At 45.4% G+C, this 24883-nt stretch overlaps 3 protein-coding genes across 4 annotated transcripts in view; 1 reads left to right on the plus strand and 2 right to left on the minus strand.

The window, feature by feature from the left end:
* Positions 1-665: 665 nt before the first annotated feature.
* Positions 666-24883, minus strand: part of ZKSCAN5 (zinc finger with KRAB and SCAN domains 5) — a 40315-nt gene continuing 16097 nt past the window's right edge. The window contains 2 exon segments of the mRNA XM_010845722.1: positions 666-2987; positions 3780-4146. Coding sequence (XP_010844024.1) covers positions 1870-2987; positions 3780-4146 — 1485 coding nt within the window. The 3' untranslated portion in view covers positions 666-1869.
* LOC104992743 (zinc finger protein with KRAB and SCAN domains 5-like) lies at positions 14910-16493 on the minus strand. The gene is made up of 3 exons (XM_010845721.1): positions 15976-16493; positions 15197-15717; positions 14910-15069 (listed from the first exon to the last, which is right to left on the minus strand). Exons 2-3 carry the CDS (start codon positions 15608-15610, stop codon positions 15013-15015), a joined length of 471 nt encoding a protein of 156 aa, XP_010844023.1. The 5' UTR covers positions 15611-15717; positions 15976-16493; the 3' UTR covers positions 14910-15012.
* The window catches only part of ZNF394 (zinc finger protein 394), a 15526-nt gene continuing 9805 nt past the window's right edge, over positions 19163-24883 (plus strand). For both annotated transcript variants that reach the window (XM_010845720.1, XM_010845719.1), the window contains exon 1: positions 19163-21930. In XM_010845720.1, coding sequence (XP_010844022.1) covers positions 21747-21930 — 184 coding nt within the window. In that variant the 5' untranslated portion in view covers positions 19163-21746. The remainder of the gene's footprint in view (positions 21931-24883) is intronic.

Genomic DNA, 24883 nt, shown 5'->3' on the forward strand with positions numbered 1-24883 from the left:
GTCCGTCTAGTCAAGGCTATGGTTTTTCCTGTGGTCATGTATGGATGTGAGAGTTGGACTGTGAAGAAGGCTGAGCGCTGAAGAATTGATGCTTTTGAACTGTGGTGTTGGAGAAGACTCTTGAGAGTCCCCTTGGACTGCAAGGAGATCCAACGAGTCCATTCTGAAGGAGATCAGCCCTGGGATTTCTTTGGAAGAAATGATGCTAAAGCTGAAACTCCAGTACTTTGGCCACCTGATGCAAAGAGTTGACTCATTGGAAAAGACTCTGATGCTGGGAGGGATTGGGGGCAGGAGGAGAAGGGAACGACAGAGGATGAGATGGCTGGATGGCATCACTGACTCGATGGACGTGAGTCTGGGTGAACTCCGGGAGTTGGTGATGGACAGGGAGGCCTGGCGTGCTGTGATTCATGGGGTCGCAAAGAGTCAGACACGACTGAGCGACTGAACTCAACTGAACTGAACCCTGTATCAGCCAGTCATTGGCTGGGAGGGGCGGGCAGCTGACTCCTAGGTGGGGCAGCTCTCTTCACCTGAGCCTCCAGAGAACTGGGCGAGCTGTGAGCACCTGGCGGCCAAAACTCAAGAGCAGCTGGGAGACAGGTATGGCAGCCTGGTAAAGGGGACCTGGCCTGGGCACGAGTGCACACACACACAATGAACAGGTATTCATTAGGTGTTTATTGTAATTCAGGCCATCAGCAGAAGCAGGACTTCAGCGGTGCCCCAAAGCCTCTCACCATCTCTCTAGCAAACATGTTCCGGTTAACCCTCTTCCATGTCATCATCTTTTCCCCACCACTCCTTCTGAGAGCTTTCCGAAAGGCAGGGCACACCAGACCAGGACCTCCCTGCTTCTATGAATGTTTACTTTCAAATCTAGTGGCAACCCAAGTTGAAACTCATTCTTTATCCACTATCTTATGGGGGAGATCCATCTCAGGGCAACTGGGAGTTGGCACACATACTGCTTGGACCACAACTCAATTCTCAATTCGATTTGGTCCAACTCCTTCTGTGGATAAAGCCACCCTCATTTGTTTGGTAACAGAGTAAAAACCAGTCCACAGCCTGGCCTGTCAGCTCTATTACCCAAAGGTCCCACTCCCCTCTCCCTAAGACGTGACAGACCAACAGTTTCTCTTGAATTTACAAACATAACTTCTCTTCTACTAGCTAACTGTGGTGCCAGGAGAATCAAAGACAAAACAAAAAGGTAGAGTGTGTTTCATGGAGAATTTGTTGACTGAACAAGGCAGTAAGAACACATACCATCCAGCCTCTGAACCTCGTTTTTACCCAGATATAAATACTTTAAAAATCAATTTATTTCCAAAGGTTTTAAAATACTCAAGATGGGAATGACACCTGGAGCATTCCAGTGGCTGGCATTACCGCTAAGGTTCGTTGCTGAGATACCAACACCAAGATCATGCTGAAATTTCTCTCTTTCAGTGTGCTCTTCCCTGAATAGATTAGCTGTCAATGCAGAAACTACAAATGAAATTTATTTCTGAGTTCATGAGGCTTCTCCCAGTGTCAATGTTCTTAGATTCACGTGAAGAATGAGTGCCTTCTGAAGGCTTCCCCCCACCCACTGTATCGTTCTCTTTCATCTAGACTCTCGCACATGAAGATGTAAATGAAAGCATTTCCCAGTGGGAAAGCAGATCTGTACTTGCTGTGGATGCTCCAGTGTCCTAAGTTCTAACTGAAGGATCTCAACATATGTGGTATGTTTGATGGCTACGCTGAAGAAGATGCTTGAGGTTGTGACTACATTAGTTATAGGAATAGGGTTACTCTTCAGAAAGGCGTCTCTAAAATTGTGTAAGAGCTGTTCTATGATAGGAACCTCTAGACACTTCAGGTCTTTATGGGATCTGTCCTCTCGTGACTTCTCAGATGTTTAAAGAGGCTACAACTCCAACTGAAACTCATGCCGCATTCTTTACACTGAAAGGGTTTCTCACCAGTGTGGATCCTCTGATGTTGATTGAGATGTGACTGCAGAGCAAAGCCTCTGCCACATTCATTACACTGATGGGCTTTCAGGCTGGAATAGCTTTTAGGATGTTGTTTGATGTGGGGACACTGGCCAATGCTTTCTCCACACAAATCACATTTATAGGTTTTCTCTGCGGTATGAGTTCTGTAATGCTGAATGAGGTCTGAACTATAATGAAAGGCTTTGCCACACACGTCACACTTATAAGGCTGCTCTTGCAACTCAATCTTCTTATCTTCGATCACTGTTAAGTTCCAGCTGTATGCTTCCTCGCAAACACCATTCTGTTCATTTTTCTGGCCCATGTGGAGCACCTGATGTTCAATGAGGCTAACGTACTGAAAAAAGACTTCTCCGCATTCATGACACTGGTGGGACTTCTCTCTTGAGTGGAGCCTCAGATGCCCAGCAAGGTGTGAACGTCTCCCAAAGCCTTTCCCACACTCATTACACTTGAAGGGCCTCTCCCCGCTGTGCACACTCTGATGTTGAACCAGGTGGGACCTCACTCTAAAGGCTTTCCCACACAAGGGGCAGGTGTAGGGCTTCTCCCCAGTGTGGACCCGCTGATGCTGAGTCAGGTGCACACGTTGATTGTAGCTTTTCCCACACTCGTCGCACCTAAATGGTTTCTCCCCAGTGTGTATTCGCTGATGCTGGATAAGATGTGCGCTCTGAATAAAGCTCTTCCCGCATTCGTTACATTTATGGGGTCTCTCTCCGGTGGAGGGCTTTTTGTGGGCGTAGGTGACTTCGCTGAAATTCATCCTCTTTGAAGAGGGCTGTCCTAGTATCTCTTTCATGGGCATTCCCTGCTTTCTCTCCAACTTGCCCTGGTGCTCGTGGCCTTCTCCAAAATCTTGAACTGGAGACACATTTCTTTGGAGTCTACCTGTGGGTTCCATGTCCGCTTCTGAAAACTCTGAAATTTTCTTCTTAACATTCAGTTTTGTATTCTTACTTCTTCTATTGCCACCTGCAAAAGTCAAGAGGAAATGAAAATGTTATCGGTCCTTTTACAGAAGAAAAGGATAAAGAGGATAATCAAATGAAACTATGATATAATAGAAGTAATGGAGGAGTAATGTAATAGGAGGAGGGGAGCATGTGTGTGTTTTGGTGTCTGTTCAGTGAACAAGATAGAGAGCTTACTTTGGAGGGTGATGAGAAAGACTGAGGACAGATAGTCATAGGGAAAAGCCAAACACGTTATTACACAGAGAGGAGAGAAAGGAATTCTGACATAGGAGAGGCGGTAGGAAATGTGGAAGGGATCCTCACCCCAATATGAGTCATGGAGAGAGAATGAGACAGAACAAAGATACACAACTAGATGGTGAGAACTGATGAAGACCTGAAGAATGGGAAGCAAAGGTATATGAGGGGGACATGGAGTTGGAAGAATATCCAATTAGGAGCCAGGAAAAAAGAGAAATGAGCCAGAAGAAATGTTGTCGGGAGTTCCCTGGTGGTCCAGTGGCTAAGACTCTGCACTCCCAATGCAGGGGGCCAGATTCAGTCCCTGGCCATGGAACTAAACCCCCCATGCTGAGACTGAGAGTTCAAACGCACAACTAAGACCCAGAGCAGCCAAATAAATATTTTAAAAAAAAAACCATACAGTACAAGTGATAATAAAACAGAGGGTAACTCTCCGTCCCTGCCTACTACAGCTGCCACCATCCCCACACCGTCTGTCCGATGGTTCTAAGCTGATAAAACAATTCCTGCATTGTTTACGCTCCGAAGACCAACTGCTCACACCTACATCTTTGGGATTTCTCTCTGAAGTGGCGCTTGAGGTGCTCGATCAGGTGCGAGTGGCGCCCGAAGCTCTTCCCGCACTCAGGGCAGCCGTAGGGCCGCTCACCGCTGTGCACGCTGTGATGCTGGACCAGGTGGGAGCTGACGCGGAAGGCCTTGCCGCACACCTGGCACGTGTAGGGCTTCTCGCCGGTGTGGACACGCTGGTGCTGGGTGAGGTGCACTCGCTGATTGTAGCTCTTCCCACACTCGCTGCACTTGAAGGGCTTCTCACCCGTGTGGATTCGCCGGTGCTGGATGAAGTTGGAGGCCTGCAGGAAGAACTTCCCGCAGTCATTACACCTGTGCCCCCTCTCGCCGCTGGTGGGTGGCTTCCGGGTCACATCGGTGATAGCCCTGACCTCTCTCTTCTGGGGAGGGGTCTGCCTTGATCTCCCCACTGGCGGGTGGACCTGCCACCTTTCTACCATGCTGTGAAGGTCGCTAACTTCTCCAAACTCTTGACTCGGGGGAATAATTCTCTCAGGGCCTCCTGAAGTCATCCAGGATGACTCAGCTTCATCAGAAATCTGCTTTACTGTGAGTTCCATGTTGTCGTTTCTGGACTCATAATCTGAGATGACAGAGGGAAAATGAAAACGTTAGCTTACTCCCTGCATTCAGGAATAGAAGAAAACTACATGAAACCAACAAGTGCAAGCAAGGCACAACTTTGTAAAGCCATCTGCAAAATGACTTCACAATACAGACATGGGATGAGGATCAATAAGTTGGAAACTGAGGTAGGAAAGGGAAGACAGAGCCAGCAGGAATGGATCAATGGGATGAGATTGGAAAAGCAGTCAGACAATGACTCCCTCTTGGTATAGGACTTCCGTCCAGTAGCTGTTTGTGAACACCTGTGCTGTGTTAACTATTCTCAGTAAAATCTGATGCTGGGTGATGTTGCTAACCCAGTCCTCACCTTCCCCTTCCTATTCATTCACAGCCTGGAGAAGAAAAAGGATCTCTCTAGCTTTTTCAGTCCCCAAAGAATCTCAGTTTGGTGTGAATCAGTCTCAAGGGAAAAAAGCATTCTTTCTACACCCGGAGAGGCCTTACGATTGTTGAGAGCTAGGTCACCATTAGGTGGTGGTTGATGAAAGAGACACTTAAAAGGCTGCAGTCCATTCCCTGTGTAACTGGATCAGCAACACGTATTTCACTCAAAACATGGGAATTTAATAGAGTCTGCAAAGATAAACTTTCAGTGGTTAACAAAAATAGGAATGTTTCTTTAAAGGCTAGAGAGATAGATCATAGCCCATTGAGAACTTTCTAAAAAGATTTTTTTTAAAGAGAAAAATTGTTTTCAAACATTATATAAAACCTTCCTGGCACCCCGTCTGGCATCCTGTGTTTCTAAGGTTGGCTAGTTTCCCACTCATTCTTCTCAACAGCTATATCAAAATGTTTGATCCTGGTCCAGGAAGATCCCACATCCCACAGGCTACTGAGCCTGTGCCCTCGAGCCCATGCTCTGCAATGAGAGAAGCTACTGCAGTGAGAAGCCCACACACCACAACTGGAGAGCAGCAACTAGAGAAAAGCCTACGCGGCAATGAAGACCCAGCACAGCCAAACAATGAATGAATTAACTAACTAAAAAAAAAAAGGAATTCAAAACAGCTTGGAAAATAATATGCAGAAGAAGTGTGCCAAGTTCTGCAACTCTGAAACCCATTAAATACCTATAAAGTGATTGAAAAAGATAAAACAATACTGACTCAAATTAGACCAAGAAATTAATTTTAAAAGTAGGGAACGAAAGAAATTTGCATTGAATATAATATTTATACTACATAACCAATTCCTTGAGACTACCACTAAGATCCCAATAGACAAGTAAGCACAGGGCATGTGCAAATAACTCAAAGAAAATACAAATATGTATCAATAGTAATAAAGGAAATAGAAAATCTGAAAGAGCAGTAGGAAATGTTCCCTTTTAAATAAAAGCCTGTGAGTGCACTAAACCCTCAGACAATGTAAACTGGGATATTGCTTTTCAAAAGAAATTTGGGCTTATAGTGGATGGATTCCATCTAAAGTCCACCAGCGTGCCTGACAGTACTCTTCCAAAAGAATTCATTCAAAAGAGGCTACAAGCCATAAGCTTCAAAATATTTACCATAGTGCTGAGGTATTCTATAATTGCTCCAGGCAGCACAGCTAAATATTAGTTTCCAAGATCATTAACTTAGAAATAGGTTGAAAATCTCACCTGGGGCACAAAATTCAAGAAGGAATAAGACATGTGAAATGCAGATGCCAAGGCGAATGTAACACAGGTACGAGTGATCTGAGAATAGCAATGGAGTGAGTGAGCCATCCACGCATGTGCTGTGCTGTGCTTAGTTGCTCAGTCATGTCCAACTCTTTGCGACCCTGTGGACTGTAGCCCGCCAGGCTCCTCTGTCCATGGGGATTCTCCAGGCAAGAATACTGGAGTGGGTTGCCACACCCTCCTCCAGGGCATCTTCCCAACCCAGGGATTGAACCCAGGTCTCTGGCACTGCAGGCAGATTCTGTACCGTCTGAGCCATCAGGGAAGCCCAATGGAGTGAACTAGCCAACCATACATGAGGGGCAAGAAAAAGAAGAATGCTACTGAAAAATTCTAATAACTACTTCACCAAACGGTTATTCAGCAAAGTCTGAGATGCTCCTCAAATGAGAATTACTCAGTTAACAAGGACTCAATTTGTCAAGGAACAGAGAATGATCACTACTACAAATCTATTAAGATCCAATTTTGTAGTTTTAAGCTAAACATAATATTTGCCCAATTGCAAATACTATCCCCAAAGCACTATCAGTTCTCCATTGTTCTCCTGGCATGCTCCGTCATGTCCAATTCTTTACAACTCCATGGACTGTAGCCCGCCAGGCTCCTCTGTCCATGGAATCTTCCAGACAAGAATACTGGAGTGGGTTGCCATTTCCTACTCCAATCATACTCTTACTATGATGGAAATAATCAGAATAAGCTGAATAAGAAAAAAAAGAGAGAGAGAGAGACGGAGAAAGCTGATTTACTCTCACAGAAAAACAAAATAACCAAAGTCATAGCAATTACATGCGTACGTGTATAACCACCACTGTGCTCTACACCCGAAACTAACACGACTCTGTTAACCAACTATATCCGATATAAAATAAAATTTAAATAAATAAATATAACAGGCATGCTTTTACTGGACATGCTAGAAATACTCTTTATGGATAACAAAATGAAGATGTCCTACACCACACAAACGAAATCATTCTTACCCATGGAAGTCATACTTCCGTAATTCTCCTTCCGGTCATTCCTATAGAGGGACTTCTGAGACTGGTCCAAATGTCCCCATTCTTCCAGGATGAAGGACACAGCCACGTCAGCCACATCTTCAATTTTCACCAACTTCTGAAACACGAGATCGCCACTAAATCTCTATTCCCTAGGCTCAGAGGGGAGGGACTGTGCTTCACGGAGGGTGGGGGGAGCGGAACAGGAAAACACAGTGACCACAAACCCAGACGAGCCCCGTCTCTGGTTAAAGAGATAGAACTCTGATACAGTCAGGCTTAAGGCAGCTACATGCCCAAGAACCGACGTGGTCCCTTGACATGGGCACAGGGACGCCGGCTCACCTGGGACCCAGTGGAGAGGAGAGAGGCTGTCAGCTCCTGGCTGTCCTTCAGGGGAAGGGAGGAAACTTGGAGAGCAGGAAGCACTGAGAGGGGAGAAAAAGAGGAGTCTGTGAGAATCTCTGCCCAGTTCCGACTGCCATCATGTTCTGCTTTTTCTCAAGAAACCACCATGGTGCCCTGTGGCACTGGGGCCACATTCTTCTGCTTGGCCGTCAAGACGTTCTACACTCTGGATAGAGTGTAGATAGTCCCGCTGCTGACTGGGGATGGGACCATTTCCCTAGAAAGGATGCTCTCTGCCCTGCCAAGGTCAGACCTCGTCACCTCGAAGAATCTCCACAGGCCCACATCTGCCATGAAGCTGAAGCACCGCCAAGAGCCCAGGGCTTCTCGAGCTTTAAGGTGCAAACACATCACCTGGGGGTCTTGGCACAGGGCAGATTCTGCCTCAAGGGTAACGGGGTGTTCCCCATATTGTGCATTTCTAACTAGCCAGAAGGTGATGCTGGCACTGCCGCTCTTGGGACCACACTTGGATCATCAGCAAGGCCTTAGTCCACACTCCCTTCAAAACATGACTGTGGTTGGTTTATAGACAGCCGACTAGTTTGCGTCCTAGTTGGTCTACAAGTAAGTCTACTCTGTGTGTTATGAGAACAGGCAGATAAAGTAAATCTTGCCTTCCAAAACCTCACTGTCTGATGGGCAGGGCTGACTGGAAGCCTTACTGCCAGCACAGGGCAGAGAGCATTATCCTCAAGGTTCACCCAAGTTCCAGCAGGAACAGAGTGGGGGCATCTGCAGAGTGGACAGCAGGAGGTGGGAGCAGCAGGAAAGCCTTTCAGCAGGAAGTGACTCTGGAAGGAGGGGTGGGATGGACCGAGGTGGGATAGAGGTGCCTTCCCAGTACAGTGACCCACACGTGCAACGCCTGGAGGGTCTGGTCTCTAGATCCTGGTGACCATCTGACCCTCTGCGGTCACCTCTGCTGCTCCTTTGTCTGAGATTCATGGTGCATCCGGACCTGCCTCGTGCACCCTGACCTGGACAGATCCACCTGCGATCAACCTTTCACCTGTTGACTCAGACCTTCCTGTGGTGTCCCAGGTCCTAGAGATGTATTAACATATGCATATGGAGCCTGCTTGTGTCCAAGGACTAGGAAGATGAGCAAAGACTCAAAAAAGAGGAGACAATGGTTAGGGATGAAAGCCAGAAACAGAGTTGGATCTGAACCCAGCAGTGTGGCTAGAGTCAAAATGAGACGTGAAAGAAAGGGATAAACATAGTCTATACTGAAGCAGTAATTATGAATATAGACTACTTTCCAATATAACTGGAATAATTAGAATAACTACATCCTAAATAAGTCCACTCATATTTTTTGAAGTTCCTGTGAAACCCACTGTTTCTAGCTTTTAAGAAAATGACCTTGGCCCTCTCAAGCTCAAATGAGTCCCAGGGACAGAAAACTAGCCCTCAGTGCTATCAAAGGCATGAGGGTGCAGCCTGCCCCAGAGCGTCAAACCAACCACCCAATCCAGTATTTTCTGTTGGAATAAGCAAACTGGCTGGGTCTGGCCAATAGGGCAGAAAAGAGAAGCAACACAAAAGAGTTGGACATGACTTAGCAACTAAACAACACAACCAATATGGGGTCCCACCTCCAATCTGGATGGTACATAAATCAGATCATCTTACTAAATCTTAAAAATTCTAAATTCTAAAATATATCCAGGGACTTCCTTGATGGTCCAGTGGTTAAAACTCTGTGTTTCCAATGCAGGGGACATGGGTTCGATCCCTGGTTGGAGTACAAGGATCCCATAGGCAACAGGCCTTGGCCAAATAAAAAAAGAAAGAAACTATATCCCATATCAAGAGATTCTGATTAGAGATGACAGACTTGTGGACATATATCCTCATAAATGAGATACTAGGTATGCACTTTTCCTCCTTGACGTGTCTCATAGAGGTTAGTAACAATGAGGTGAGGGTGAGAGGGATTGAAGGAGAGAAAGAGAGGTCAGATGCTCTAAAGGTCCTTGTGAAACACAGCTTAAAATCAGTTTTCACATGAACGGCCAAACAGCCAGAAGTGCAGTTAGGAACTGGAGGGCTTTGTCAACATGAGCCTTAGGACAACAAAATGAATGAGGGAGAGCTGGAAAACCATTGCAAAACCACAATGATACTTTCATAAAAGACTTCTAGATCTTTTAACAGTACCTGTACTTAGACTTGTCTTCAGCCGCAATATAGGTTTCACATGGCCCTGGATATTAGTACAGCTCCTAGCCGGCCTCCAAGCTGACCAAGGACTCGATTCCCCGCCCCCACCCTTCCCAACCTCCAGATGATGCTAACTGCGGAGAGGCTGCCCAGACCTAGGTCTCTCGCTACAAAACAGCTTACCCACACAGCCGGGATGCCCACACCCATCCCACGGAAGCCCAGATTCTAACCGTCTTCCTCCAGAAGACGAGGCTCCTGTGGCTCATGTTCGGCCTGGGGATCCACAGGCAGAAGCTGGTGACTGAAGGACTCGGGCCCAGCTCCAGGTGGCATGCTCTTCGGAGGAAGCCCTTCAGGACACGCCACAATCTGCCAATCACAACCACATTAATCAGCATGTTACAGGAAGGGCTAAGAAAGAGTCAGATATACAGATGACACCACCCTTATGGCAGAAAGCGAAGAACTAAAGAGCCTCTTGATGAAAGTGAAAGAGGAGAGTGAAAAAGTTGGCTTAAAGCTCAACATTCAGAAAACGAAGATCAGGGCATCTGGTCCCATCACTTCATGAGATATAGATGGGTAAACAGTGGAAACAGTGACAGACTTTATTTTCTTGGGTTCCAAAATCACTGCAGATGGTGACTGCAGCCGTGAAATTAAAAGACACTTACTCCTTGGAAGAAAAGTTATGACCAACTTAGACAGCATATTCAAAAGCAGAGACATTACTTTGCCAACAAAGGTCTGTCTAGTGAAGGCTATTTTTCCAGTAGTCATGTATGGATATGACTATATCCATACATATAAAGAAAGCTGAGTGCCTAAGAATCGATGCTTTTGAACTGTGGTGTTGGAGAAGACTCTTGAGAGTCCCTTGGACTGCAAGGAGATCCAACCAGTCCATCCTAAAGGAAATCAGTCCTGAATATTCATTGGAAGGACTAATGTTGAAGCTGAAACTCCAATACTTTGGCCACCTGATGTGAAGAACTGATTCATTTGAAAAGACCCTGATGCTAGGAAAGACTGAAGGCGGGAGGAGAAGGGGACGACAGAGGATGAGATGGTTGGATGGCATCACTGACTCAACGGACGTGAGTCTGAGTAAACTCCAAGAGTTGGTGATAGACAGGGAGGGCTGGCGTGCTGCAGTCCAGGGGGTCGCAAAGAGTCGGACACAACTAAGCAACTAAAGTGAACTGAACTGAAGAAAGAGCCCAGCAAGTTCACGTTCTTCTTTCATTCACTCCTTGCCCAAGTATTACCTGTGTGTCTACAACCATCCGGGACTAATTACACAGTGGCTGAATAAACATGGCCTATGTCTAGTTGAAGACAACTTCCATTAAATACACTGACACACAAATAAATACACAATTATAAGCTGTGTTACATGTCAGAAAGGAGAAGAATGTGAGGCCGTGAGGCAGAACAGATGAGACCTATGTTAGACTGGGTAGCCAACGAAGGCTTTTCTGAGGAGGGGTCACTGAAGGCAACACTTGGAGGATGAAAGGAGTCAGCCAGGAGAAAAGTGAGGAGTGACCCAGGCAGACAGAGTGACATACTCAAAGACCGTCAGGCAGAAAGCCAGAGTTGGCCAAGTTTAGTCAAGTGGGAAAAAAAAGAGAAATGAGCTTGGAAAGATCAATACAGGACTCAACAATCACACTCAGAGACCCAGAAGACCAGGTTCAAGTGGGACAGACAAATGCCAAGACTGGGGCTAGTGCATGACTGGTGTGTATCTTTCTGCTCTTACACAACCTTAGGATATCCATAGCCAGTCTCTCTACAGTCTGTCTCTTCTGGAAAGTACTAGCTCAATGGCATCGAAGCAGGTAATCAGATCCTGTTTTGAGATAGAATTGCTCTCCTCGCCTCTCACCTTCCCTTATGTTTCAAAAGCACTTTCGATTTTAACCCTCCTGGTCCTGACAAAACACAGCACAGGAATTACATTAAGAGGTGGCTAGGGACTTCCCTGGGGGTCCAGAGGTTAAGATTCTGCACTTCCGATGCAGGGGTGAGGGTTCGCCCCCTGGTCAGGGAACTAAAATCCTACATGCTGCAAAGCCAGAAAGGAAAAAAAAAAAAAAAAAGGCTGCTCCAAGACAGAGAGGACAAGCAGAGTTTAAAAAAAAAAAGAAAGGGAAAAAAAAAAAGAGACGGCTGCAACACAGTTGTGGCAAATATGAGTCTGCATGGAAGTGTGTGTCTCCTTTCGGACCTGCTCAGGCAAGTGAAGAAAATGCCAAGTAGGTCAAAGGGTACCTGGGGACCAGAGAAGCGAAGCAGCCCCAGAGGTCCCCTGAGAAGCAGAGAAACCCAGGAGGAGGGACAGAGGATATAGCCTGGGAAAAGGCTTGCCAGAGACAAGAACTACCTGGAGATAAAGATGAGGAGCAATGTCGGGGATACAAAGGGCAGGAAGGGACAAAGGCAAACACAGTGAGCTGAGCAGGCTCTTAGGAAAACCCGCACCTCTGGGCCTCAAATCCCTGATTCCCACCCAGAAGTGATCTGAGTGTTCCTTTCACAGATGGGGTGCATGTCGCAATGACAGAGGTCGATGTGTAATACCTGCTGTAAATCCTCCATTTAAAAACGCTCTTGGGGGACTTCGCTGGTGGTCCAGAGGCTACGATTCTGCACTCCCAGCATGCAGGGCCCGGGTTTGAGCCCGGGTCAGGGAACTAGACCCCACATGCCACAGTTAAAGATATCATATGCCGCAGCTAAGACCCAGCACAGCCAAATAGGTATTTTTAAAATAAATAAAAATGCTTTTTGCTTTAAACTAGGATTTTGAATATTTATTACTATAAAAGAGTAGGGTAAAGTTTGTCCGCAAGTCAATGTTAGTGTTACTAACTCAGTCTTGAGTTAGTGTTACTTACTCAGTCTTGTCTGACTCTTAAAGACCCCATGGACTGTAGCCTACCAGGATCCTCTGTCCATGGTATTCTCCAGGCAAGAATACTGGAGTGGGTAGCCATTCCCTTCTCCAGGGGATCTTCCCAACCCAGGGACTGAACCCAGGTTTCCTGCATTGCAGGCAGACTCTTTACCATTTCAGGCACCAAAGGAATAACCAAATGGCACCAAGAATCTTTACTTCCTGTCCTAACAGAAGCAATAAAAAGATTCAAACACTCCTGTTTGCAAGACAAACATTCAGCTCAGCTGCAGGGTCTGGCAGAGGGTCTACTGTAGCCCCCTTTGCTGCCCCCTTGCCTCGTGGGGTGAGCCAGCCCACGATCTGAAGAACCTGAGGATGCTCTGGAACACTGACACCTGAAGGTTCTGAAACACCCTGACCCAGAAGAGAAGAAGAAAGAGGCTGGTCCTGTACAATGAAGGGCAATGGCTATGAAGAATGAGGCAGCTTCTCTAGCTTCAAACTCATAGACCTAGGATCCCATAATTTTTGTTTCTTTGCTATCAAAAAAGAAAAATTAATGTTTCAGAGAATGTGGGCAACAGGAGGGAAGTAGAAAGTCAGGTGATAAATGAGTAAGAAAGGGTAAGAAATGACAAAGGAAGAGAAGAAGAACAACGTAAAGATACAGATCTTCCCTTAAATGAATATTTGATTTCAGGCCATCCCAACAAAAATATCAATAGGATTTTTGGGGTGGTAGAAGGTAAGTATTCTAAAGTTCACATGGAAAAAAGAAAACATTGGGAAAAAAAATTTGGAAGGGAGAAGGGCAGACCTATTGAATACCAAAACACTTTGCAGAGCTCAAATAATTAAAATACTGATATGTGAACAGACAGTAAGACAATAAAATAGAATAAAAAGAACAGAAATGGACCCAAATACATGGAAAAATTTGGTATTTAATAAAGATGACATTTTAATCAGACAAGGAAAAAAAGGGATTGCTTGCTGGGACAACTTGACAGACATCTGGGAAAAAAAACCGAGCTATAAACACCGCAAACACACCACTGCAAAATGAATTCCAGAAAGATCAATCATGTCAAAGGGTCAAACTAAAACAATAACACACAATGGAGAAGAAACAATGAGAAAGGTTTCTTATAATACTGTAGCAGAGACAGCCTTTCTAACTATGGTACAAAATCCAGAAATCATAAATTAAAAGATTTAAACTGCATAAAAAGGAAAAAGAAAAACCAGCAAAGCAAAAAAATCTCCATAAGCAATGACAAACAACAAAAGGAGGAAATAACTCTTGCAACTCAGATGGCAGATCCAGTGCTTGCTTTTTCTAATAGGTGAATATAAACAGAGAGTTCACAAAAAAGGGTATATGCACAGCCTTTTAAAATATGTACAGCGATCAAGCTCACTCATAGTAAGAAAAAAATGCATGGTAAACTTGCAAATGGAATACTGCGTCTTTCAGATTGGCAACAATCTCAAAGTTGGATAACACTGTGATACCAGGCTTTGAGCAAAAAACTTCTCTGATACACGGCTGCTGGGGATATAAATTGGTATAACCTCCACAGAGGGCAATCTGTCAACAACTATCCAGACTACAGATGCGTATGGCCTCTGAGTCAACAACGGACTTCTCAGTTTTGATTCTACAACTAATGATGGATGGAAAGGATATTCGTGGTAGCAAAGTTTGTTAAAAATTCAGAGACAGTCTAAAGGAACAACTTAAATAGCCTTAAATTATTGTACATCCATACAATGGAACACAATGCAGTTTCAAAGAGTGAGGCAGCACTCTATGTACTGACATAGAACAAGCCAGGATACACTATAAGAAAAAAAGCTGGACTTCCCTGGTGGTCCAGTGGTTAAAGAATCTGTCATGCAATGCAAGGGACATGGGTTCAATCCCTTGTCCGGGAACTAAGATCCCACATGCCAAGGAGCAACTAAGACCGGGCACAACTACTTAAGCCCACACTATCTGGAGGCCACATCACACAACTAGAGAGTCCATGCACAACTAAAAGATCCCGTGTGCTCCAGTGAAGACCCAACACAGTCAAACAAAAAAGTTTTTAAAGAGCAGGAAATACATTTTAAAGAGAAAAAAAAGCAAGAGGCAGAAGTACAAGGTGATGTAAAAAACATTTGTGTTTTTTTTTTAAAACATCATACACGTAGACGCTAACAATATACAGAATACAGTGTACCTCTGTAAGGACAGACAAGTATCATGGGACAATGGTTGCTTCTGGTGAGAACTCAGGCAGCTGGGGAGTTAGGGGTGGGAGGGGCACTTACTTTTCATTACAACCTTATGCACTTTTTGAATTTTGTATCATGTCACTCAAAAAACAAACAGGGTAATTTAAAACAAACAAAATCGCAGACTCTCTTCTCCAGATTAACACATGGATACTGCTTCTCTTTGCTGGAGTGGCAGGAAATCTCCACAGTGGACCTAATCCCAGGAGAACAAAAGAATATGAATGAAGCACCAGGGCGCTCAAGACCTCACCCCTGCTCAGCTGCTCCTGAACTCTCTTCCTCTCCTTCCTCATTGGTCTAAGGCCTCCTCTTTCACTCACCTGTTGCTGACGTTCCTCTAGTTCTCTTTGTATATTTTCTACCACGGCCACAGCCTCCTCTCCGCTTTCCGGGTGATGCTCTCTCACCCAGGTCTGGAACTCTTCAGGCAGGATGGTCAGGAACTGCTCCAGCACCAGTAGCTCCAGGATCTGCTCCTTGGTGTGTAGCTCCGGCCGCAGCCACTCACAGCAGAGCACCCGGAGCTGGCTGAGGGCCTCCCGGGGGCCTGACGCCTCGTGGTACTGGAAGTGCTTGAAGCGCTGATAAAAAGTCTCGAACACCGGCGGACTGTACTCCTGCATCCAGGTGCAATCTTCTTCTTCCACCTTCACTATCAGAAGGTCTTCTTGCTCTGGTGAAATCTCCGAGGGAGGGTCTAGGTCTATAACTTCCCCAGATCCTGTCATTATCATTCCAACTCAGCGGGATCTCGCTCCAGGTAAACTGGGTTACAGTACTCGAATCCGTTTCTCTGCTCTCTGAGATCTTCTGAAGGACACTTTCATTACTATGCAACCTACTGATATATTGGAAATCGTTATTATCAAAGAGATGACAAAGAGGTCATCTATCCTAAAGATGACCATGCAGCAGAGTAACTGACCACAACGTGTACTACAAAACAGCCATCACTCCACCCACAAAATGATCAACACAGAATATTTCTAATATTTAAAAAGTGTACAGGAGAGCAATAAAAATCTGACCTATGGCTTCATCAAATACAATTTTAGTGGTGAAGAACGTTATAATTCATATAAATAGTAGGACGACTTACTAACTAGTCCAGACGCAGCCGCTCCTTCTCTCTACCACAAGCCAAACTTAAGTCGGAACAGAGGTCAAAAACGTTACAGTGGTCAAAGTTGGTCTTGTCCCTCAAGCCATAAGAGCTTGATTGACCAACGGGAGATTTCATGGGTCCCGAAGAGAACCAGGGTTTTAAGTACAGATTTTGCACCTGGATTGCGCAACATCGCCCCTGACCCCCGAGCCACGGAAACCAGCCTGGTCAAGGTTAGGGACAGGACCCTCAACTGGACACAAAGGCCATTCCTTTTGCTCAAGGCCCCCGTCCCTGGGAGCTCTCCTGGAAGACCAAGCGCCCGCAGCCAAGGGTGGGGAAAGACGGGTTTCTTCTTACAGACGGAGAGAAAAGCCGAAGCCGACACTTCGCAACACTTCCTCGCCGGAAGTAAGCATGTCCAAGCGTTCCTGACCAGCGGGGTAGAGCCAGAAATCCCACCCCCGCCCCCCACGAGAGCACTTCCGAGTCCTCTCTAGGAATCCCGGAGGTCCTTGCCTCGCCACAGGAGGAAAGTGCCCGCCCCAGGCTCCGCCCTAAGACCCGCCCCCGGAAGGGCTGTGGGCCAATCGGTTGGGAGATGGATCCCAGTCCCACCTCCAGCAACCCGGCCGTTCCCCGCCCACCCAGACGCAGATACTTCAACGCTAGAGCCGGGTGGGAAACAGCCACTCTCTGCCCCTACTCAACGCCACAGCCGTTTAAGCAGTCCGAGTCCGCCCCTTTCCTTGGAATAGGGGCAGAGGCCGGGACTTAGGTGTCCAAAGCCCTTGCTTGGCCACAGTTGCTAGTGTCTGGCCGTGGAACTTGCGATCCCTCACCCCCGGCGCTCTTCGCCGCGGTTCGAAGTAGGTCCGTACCTTTGTGCGAATCGGCAACCTTCACTTCTCTTTAATGGACCCTTCGGTTTCTACACCCGAATCCACTCGCCACTCCCCTCACCCCGTCTCCAGACACACCCACCTCCTTACCGCAGCGGTCAGCTCAGCCGGCGGAAACACCCAACGTCAGACCCGAGCCCCCGCGGCTCCGGGGACTACAATTCCCAGGAAGCACCGCGCGGGCCACGCCCTCTAGCCAATAAGGCAGCGGCTCTCTTCGCAGCCTCAGTCTCACGGTGCGGGGAAGCTGGGAGGCGTTTCTTCAGAGACCCCAGTGGAGGCTTGAGTGTGTCGGGAGACTCGCCTCCTGGCTGCGGAGAGAAGGCGGAAGGTCCGCTTTCTTGAGAAATTCTTGAGCGGTGTTTTCAGGGCTTCTCTAGCCAAGAGGGGTCCCATCTTTAGTCTCATTTTGTATCCATTTGCGAAGTTACTCGACAGACAGGACAAGAGTCTTTGTCTTACAAGTCACGAAGTGAATGAGGCTCACGGACTCCACTCTGAATTAGAAGGCATATATCCTCCTGAAGGCAGGAGAAGGGGACGACAGAGGACGAGATGGTTGGATGGCATCACGGACTCAACGGACGTGAGTTTGAGCAAACTCCAGGAGATGTGAAGGACAAGGAAACCTGACTTGCAGTCCATGGGGTCGCAAAGAACCGGATACGACTTAAGCGACTGAACAACAGCAAATCCTTCGATACTCTCAGGAGTTTTATTTTTATATAGTACGTTGTGAATTTTCACTCAGATCAGAGATGGGATTTTGAGAATGGCTTGCTCATGCCGTGGTCTACCTTATGAATGAAAAAATGCAAAAAATTCCTACTATCGTCAAAGAGATCTATAGCTGGAGAGGCTTAAATTGACACTGCGGTTTGTGCAATGTATTTTTATGGTTTCACTTTTTATATTTAGAATCGTCAAAAGTTCCGGCCAAAAAAAACAAACAAACAAAGACGTGAAACCATTGAATCGCTGAAGTAGTAATTAGTGAAAGTTTATTGTGTACATACTAAAAAGTTAGCAAACCGGGAGCACTCAAAGCAAAACGTGGAAAGAGGGTCAGAGGTATATTATTTTAAAGCATCTTATATAGGGTGGAGGCGTGCTTGAGTACTAAGTTGCTTCAGTCGTGTCCGACTCTTTGCGACCCTTATGACTATAAATTTCTCTTCCCTCTTGATACTAAGAATAGCTGGATTTCTCCTAAGCCATTATAATAGTTTGCTCATGTAACTGATCTTGTTTTCTTCTTGAATTGGCTGCTGAGGTTTCTCAAAGCAGAACTATGAGCTATCTTTTGTGAGTATACAGGAGTGTACAGTGGATAAGTTCTAATCCTGTCCTATCCCTGGCTCCATCTTATTTATCCCTACTTTTTTTCCTTTTCTCACTTTATTTACTTGCACTGAATTGTTTTTTTTAAAAGATGAGACATTTCTTCAGTTAACTTCTATGAAAAAAGCACCAGAAAAGGCATTGGGAACACAAAAATATATCATTCAGTGATATCAGTGGGAGCAGATGAAAGCACTTGATGTTCTGCAAGTGAAGACAAAAGTTACATTACAGGAGAAAGGGAGGAAAGAGCTAAGCAAATCACTAAATCATGATAAGAAACCAGTCATACAACCCAGACACTGAAACTATTGGAGCCAAACTGGTAATCAACAGGAAAGAAGACCTATTAATACATCTCCTTTCTCTGGGAGAAGATGAAAAATGCTTGTACTGTCTTCATAGTACATGATATTCTCTTCTGGATTCTGTTACTAGTTACGTAGATGGATATTTTCTGGAGCTAGATTTGCCTGTGCCATAGAGTTTTATTTGTGAATTTGCATTGTCCTAATTCCCTTACCATCCTTGATAACCTGATCCTAGTCAAAGCCTTGTCCTGCAAAAAAGAACTTTTGACTTCCTGCCAGATCATGATAGCGTTCCCACACAGATGAAGAAGTAGACTTGTGTAAAATTTCTGCCCTCCAGAGACTTTCAAACCACCTAGGGAGATGAGATGTAAACATTCAACAAGTTATCTCATTAAATTATCACATGTTGCTCCAGATTTGTAAAATGACAAAGATGAGCCTTGAGAGTAGTGAATTTTTTTCTCTTTAAGTGATTTTTAACGTAAAAATTGGGCTTCCCTGGTGGTTCAGATGGTAAAGAATCTTCCTACAATGCAAGAGACGCGAGTTCAATCCCTGGGTGGAGAAGATCCCCTGGAGAAGAAATTGGCAACCCACTCCAATATTCTTGCCTGGAGAATTCTATGGATGGAGGAGCCTGGCAGGCTACAGTCCATGGGGTCACAGAGTCAGACAGGACTGAAGTGACTTAGCTCACACACTGGTGTAGTATATGTGCATTATATAAGATATTTGACAAGCTCTCAAGATGTTTGATTATATTTACATGGACTGAGCGACTAACACTTTCACGTTCAACATAAAAAATAATCCTGAAAAATCTGCCTTTGCCTGTTTCATGTCCTATTAATGTCCAATCAAAACAGATCACAACAGACTAGTACAGCCACTACAACTGCTAAAACCTAAAGTAGGAATTGACTACCTGTGCTTTTGCACAGGAAATAATTTGGAAATAATTTTTAAAGTTTATATTTTAAGCTTTAATCCATATAAATATGTTGTATGAAATCTTGACCCTGCTTAGGAATTTGCATTCATAAATCAGGACATTAATTGTATTAAACAAATGCTTTTTAAATGAAAGTACCCTTAATGTAACTTACATAGGGTTTCCCTGGTGGCTCAGTGGTAAAGAACTCACCTGCCAGGCAGCAGATGCCAGTTCGATCTGTGGGTTGGGAAGATCCCCTGGAGAAGGAAATAGCAACCCACTCCAGTATTCTTGCCTGGGAAATCCCATAGAGGAGCCTGGCAGACTACAGTCCTTGGGATCGCAAAGAGTCAGACACAGCTGAGCACGAAACACACACACATGTAGCTTAGATAATTCTTCACTTCTTAAATAATGCAGATGATTTAATATAAATGTTAAACTAAAGCATGCGTGTGCTAAGTTGCTTTAGTTGTGTCCAACTATTGCCCATATATTTAACCCAGTTTTAAATTAAAATATGTCTTCAGTCCACATGGACTTTTTAAACTTAATCTCTTCTGTGAAGCCTTTTACTGTACACTCCCCATCAGGCATGGTTGTTTATTTCCATCTCTGCTTATACAAATAGATGCTGCATACACCTCAAAGTATTGCATTTACCACACTGTCCTGTAATTTAAGTGTCTGTCTCCATTAGGAGACTGTGAGCAACTTGAGGACAGGGAATATATCTTCCCAGTTTTGCATCTATAGTGTCAACCGTGATGCCTTAGCATGTAGAAGACACTCTACAAACCTTTCTTGCCTAAGTGTAACCGATGGATCAATGACCACTTTATTGTACAACTGGAACTTTTAACTTTCCCTGAAACCAAATTTATACAACTTTCTTCACAGATAATTTGTTAAGAATGACATTCTTTCTTTTGGTTATTCTCAAATAAAAGTGATGTTTATTAAACGTAGAAACAATTGAATGGTACATATTTTTATCACATATACAATTTTTCATATACAGTTGTTTTAAATTTATTTTACTATCATATAAAACATACTTTTAAAACATAAGACATATAATTTGACAAATATATTCTCCAGCTTAGTATAAATGTTTAACATGGTAATGAGCCAACTTTGAGAAGAAAGTTGCTACAAAGCTAAGGCATGTGATTGCTTTTGAATGATTTTTTTTTTGCAAAATTTTTATTATGTATTTCATACAAAGGAATGCAAGTGAAAAACAGGTTTGATATTTTTCTTTTCTTTTTTTTTCCTCTTTGAAACAATAAGATTCCTTCTCATACTTAATCTAAGGATGAAAGATTGTCAAGAATTCAAAAGGAATGACATTTATTTTTAAAGGAGGAATATCCTTTAGTTCTGCAACCTTAAGGACTGTAAGCTCCACACTACAAGGTGAACGTGAAAGTCGCTCAGTCGTGTCCGACTCTTCGTGTCCTCCTCTTTGCGATCCCATGGACTGTAGTCGGCCAGGCTCCTCTGTCCATGGAATTCTCCAAGCCGGAATACTGGAGTGCGTAGCCGTTCCCTTCTCCAGGGGATCGTCCCAACCCAGGGACTGAACCCATGTCTCCCGCATTGCAGGCGGTTTCTTTACCGTGTGAGCCACCAAGAGTACCTCTGGAAAAGGTTAAAGATAACAAACCACAGAGATGCACGTCACTCTTCCCAGGAGCCTAGAGAGGCCCCGGAAATGCCCCGAGGGGTGGGCACCGCAGGGAGCCGGTGACGCACTTCCGACTCGGGCTGTTCGTAATTTTTTGTCGCGGGATTTGACAGCTTCAGGTAGGGTGTCGCAAAGAGTCGGACACGACTGAGCGACTGAACTGAACTGAGGTAGGGTAGCGGTTTCTGGGTAGGAGGAGTCTGGGAGGGGCCCGGGGAGGTGGGATCTCGTTTAAGACCCGACAGTCGGCAGCCGCTTCTTTGGGGAGATCCGATGTGTTCTGCGGCTTCTTGCTGGGTTTACTGTCACCTCAGCTGAAGGTGGAACTCCGGGAAAGTGCGCACGAGCGAGAGAAGGATGAGTTGGAGCTGGACCGCAAGTCAAAGCACGATCGCCCCTCCGGCCCTAGGTGATGGACTTTGGACAGTGAAAGTGGAGGAAGACTCCTTCGGAAGTGGGGAGTCCGACCGGCCCTGGGACTGTCCGGATCCCGAAACTTTCCGATGTCATTTTAGGCAGTTCCGTTATCAGGAGGTGGCTGGACCGGAAGAGGCGCTGAGCCGGCTCAGGGAACTTTGTTGTCGATGGCTGAGGCCAGAGGTGCACTCGAAAGAGCAGATCCTGGAGCTGCTGGTGCTGGAGCAGTTCCTGACAATCCTGCCCCAGGAGATCCAAGCCTGGGTGCGGAAGCACTGCCCGCAGAGCGGGGAGGAGGCGGCCGCCGTGGTGCGGTCTCTTCAGAGGCAGCCTGCTGGGACCTCACGCCAGGTGAGGCGTGGAAGTGTTCTGGGAGTGGGGATGGAGGTGTGAGGGATGCTATGGGTTTCAGAAGTTCTTTACTTCCTTATTACATTTTGCGTGAACTTTAGTATGTGCATGAAACATTCTTTCCTTTGTAGGAAGCGGTAACAAATCCGTCTAGGAAGAGGTCCTTGAGTTGTAGACCTTTCCGCACAAAACTGGCACAGAAGTATTGTTTATTCAGTGTAAGACACCCTCGTGTCTAACTAGATTGTTTGGGAAAGAAAGATGTCAAGATGGAAAGTGTCCTTAAACGATGTATAAGAACAGCAGTTCCCCACCACTTTGAATGTGAGCATCCTTTTACTTTTTAACGGCTTGGATGACTACCTCCCTCCTCCCTCAATTGATAATGATACTGCAGAGAAGGAAGAGAGGCTGGAAATGGAGTTAATAATTGATCCTGCCTACATGATGAAGCCTCCATAAAACCACAAGAGTATGGGGTTGAGAGAGCTTCCCAGTTGGTATGCGCATCTACTTAAGTGGGAGGGTAACACAACCCTTCCCCCATCCCACCTCCAAGGGGAGAGAAGCTCCTGAGCTTAGGACCCCCCCCTCCAGACCTTGCCCAATGCATCTCTTCCATCTGACTGTTGCTGTGCTTCTGACATAGACATGAGAAGGGGGTAGAAAGAGTTAGCAATGGAGTTATATACTCTCCAATGAATCCAAAGAATGTCTGGAGGTTGTAAAGACCTCACCAGACCTACTCCCATAATTAACATTTTAAGGTAACAGAATTAGTCAGAAGGTTTAATCCAGAGACTGTCCTCAGGCAGGATACATTATTATTATATAGTCCTTGTAAAGACCAGACCTACTCCCATAATTTGCATTTTAAAATAACAGGATTAGCCAGGAGATTTAATCCAGAGACTGTCCTCAGGCAGGATACATTATTGTTATATAATCTTAAGGAATGTAGAGAAAAAAAAGTTTGTCCTTTCTTCCTCCTTGAGAATTCCAGACCCCTCTCTCCTTTCGGACACCTAGACTTCTTATCAACCTGCCTAGGAAATGACTCTCATTCCCCTCTTTTCTTTTAGGAGAATTATGTTGCCAAGGGAAAGGGGCATCGTTTTTATTCCATAACTACTTCCTGCTGTTTAGGGGTGTGGTCCCTAAATAGTTGAGGCAACATATTCTTCTAACCCTCGTATTGAGGGTCTCTGATCCAGGGGCCCCAAGTAATAGTTGGAGGAGGCAGTGGCACTCATAGGAGCTTGGACAACCATTTGTAACTTAAAAGCTTTTAGATGGTTAGAAAACTCCATTATACAGTTACAGATGTAAGGCAAAATAGTCATTAAACCAAGTTAAAATCAAAATGAAAAGTCACATTATGTCCATAGTTAAATCAGTCCATGTTAAGGTTGTTAGATGTCATCAGTTTAAGAAGAGGCATCACGTGCGATTGTTGAAGGTATTTGCAGACTTTGAGAAAGTCTTTTCCTTGAAGTGGAGATGTCCACCCTCGGAATCCTTCCACTGATGAAGAGGGGAGTGCTCCACAGACCCAGCAGTTAGACTGTGAAATGCTGCATAGGAGTGAGCCCAGGACAGGAAGGCATTGTCTTGAGGGTCAAATGGCAGACTCAGGATTTTTGGAGTCAGCAGAAGTAGGCTCACATAGATTATCAGGCCCAGCCTTCCCAGAGGGACTTGTGGGATTGGCCCCCAGATTCCAATGTTTTTATGAGGACCTCGGTTCCTGACTCAAATAGAGGCTTGCTTGACTCAGAGACTGGGTCAGGAGTCCTCTCCTGGAGTTCTGTTAATGCCTGTTGAAAAGCTGAGAGCTGAGTTACATAACTAGTTAATTCCAAGGCTTAAGGGTCTATAACAATGTCTGATATTTAAGAAGCCTACTGTCATCCAAATATTAACCTTAAAATTTAAGATTCCATTCACAACATGAGAAGTCAGTACAGTAAGGTTTCACCCACTAATTATTTTTAAAGCTTCTGCTGCCGCAATTACTCTTAGGCAGTGGGGCCACCCACGTGAAATTACATCTAATTCTCTGCTTAGATAAGCAATAGGTTGCTGGTGAGGCCCTTGGGGTTGTGTCAAAACTCCCAAGGCCATACCTTTTCTTTCAGTGACAAACAAATTAAATTCTGACCCTGTGGCCAAGCTCAGAGTGGGAGCTTGCAGGAGAGCAGTCTGAAGAACCTTAAAAGCCTTTTGAGTAACTGGAGACCAAACCAGTTTGTTGGTTCGGGCCTGCTGAGTTGCAGCTATCAGATCAGATCAGATCAGATCAGTCGCTCAGTCCTTTGCGACCCCATGAATCACAGCACGCCAGGCCTCCCTGTCCATCACCAACTCCTGGAGTTCACTCAGACTCACGTCCATCGAGTCAGTGATGCCATCCAGCCATCTCATCCTCTGTCGTCCCCTTCTCCTCCTGCCCCCAATCCCTCCCAGCATCAGTCTTTTCCAATGAGTCAACTCTTTGCGTCAGGTGGCCAAAGTACTGGAGTTTCAGCTTTAGCATCATTCCTTCCAAAGAAATCCCAGGGCTGATCTCCTTCAGAATGGACTGGTTGGATCTCCTTGCAGTCCAAGGGACTCTCAAGAGTCTTCTCCAACACCACAGTTCAAAAGCATCAATTCTTCGGCGCTCAGCCTTCTTCACAGTCCAACTCTCACATCCATACATGACCACAGGAAAAACCATGGCCTTGACTAGACGGACCTTTGTTGGCAAAGTAATGTCTCTGTTTCTCAATATGCTATCTAGGTTGGTCATAACTTTCCTTCCAAGGAGTAAGTGTCTTTTAACTTCGTGGCTGCAGTCACCATCTGTAGTGATTTTGGAGCCCAGAAAAATAAAGTCTGACACTGTTTCCACTGTTTCCCCATCTATTTCCCATGAAGTTATGGGACCGGATGCCATGATCTTTGTTTTCTG

This window comes from Bison bison, unplaced genomic scaffold (genome assembly GCF_000754665.1).
Source record: "Bison bison bison isolate TAMUID 2011002044 unplaced genomic scaffold, Bison_UMD1.0 scf7180017864223, whole genome shotgun sequence".
NCBI lineage: Eukaryota > Metazoa > Chordata > Mammalia > Artiodactyla > Bovidae > Bison > Bison bison.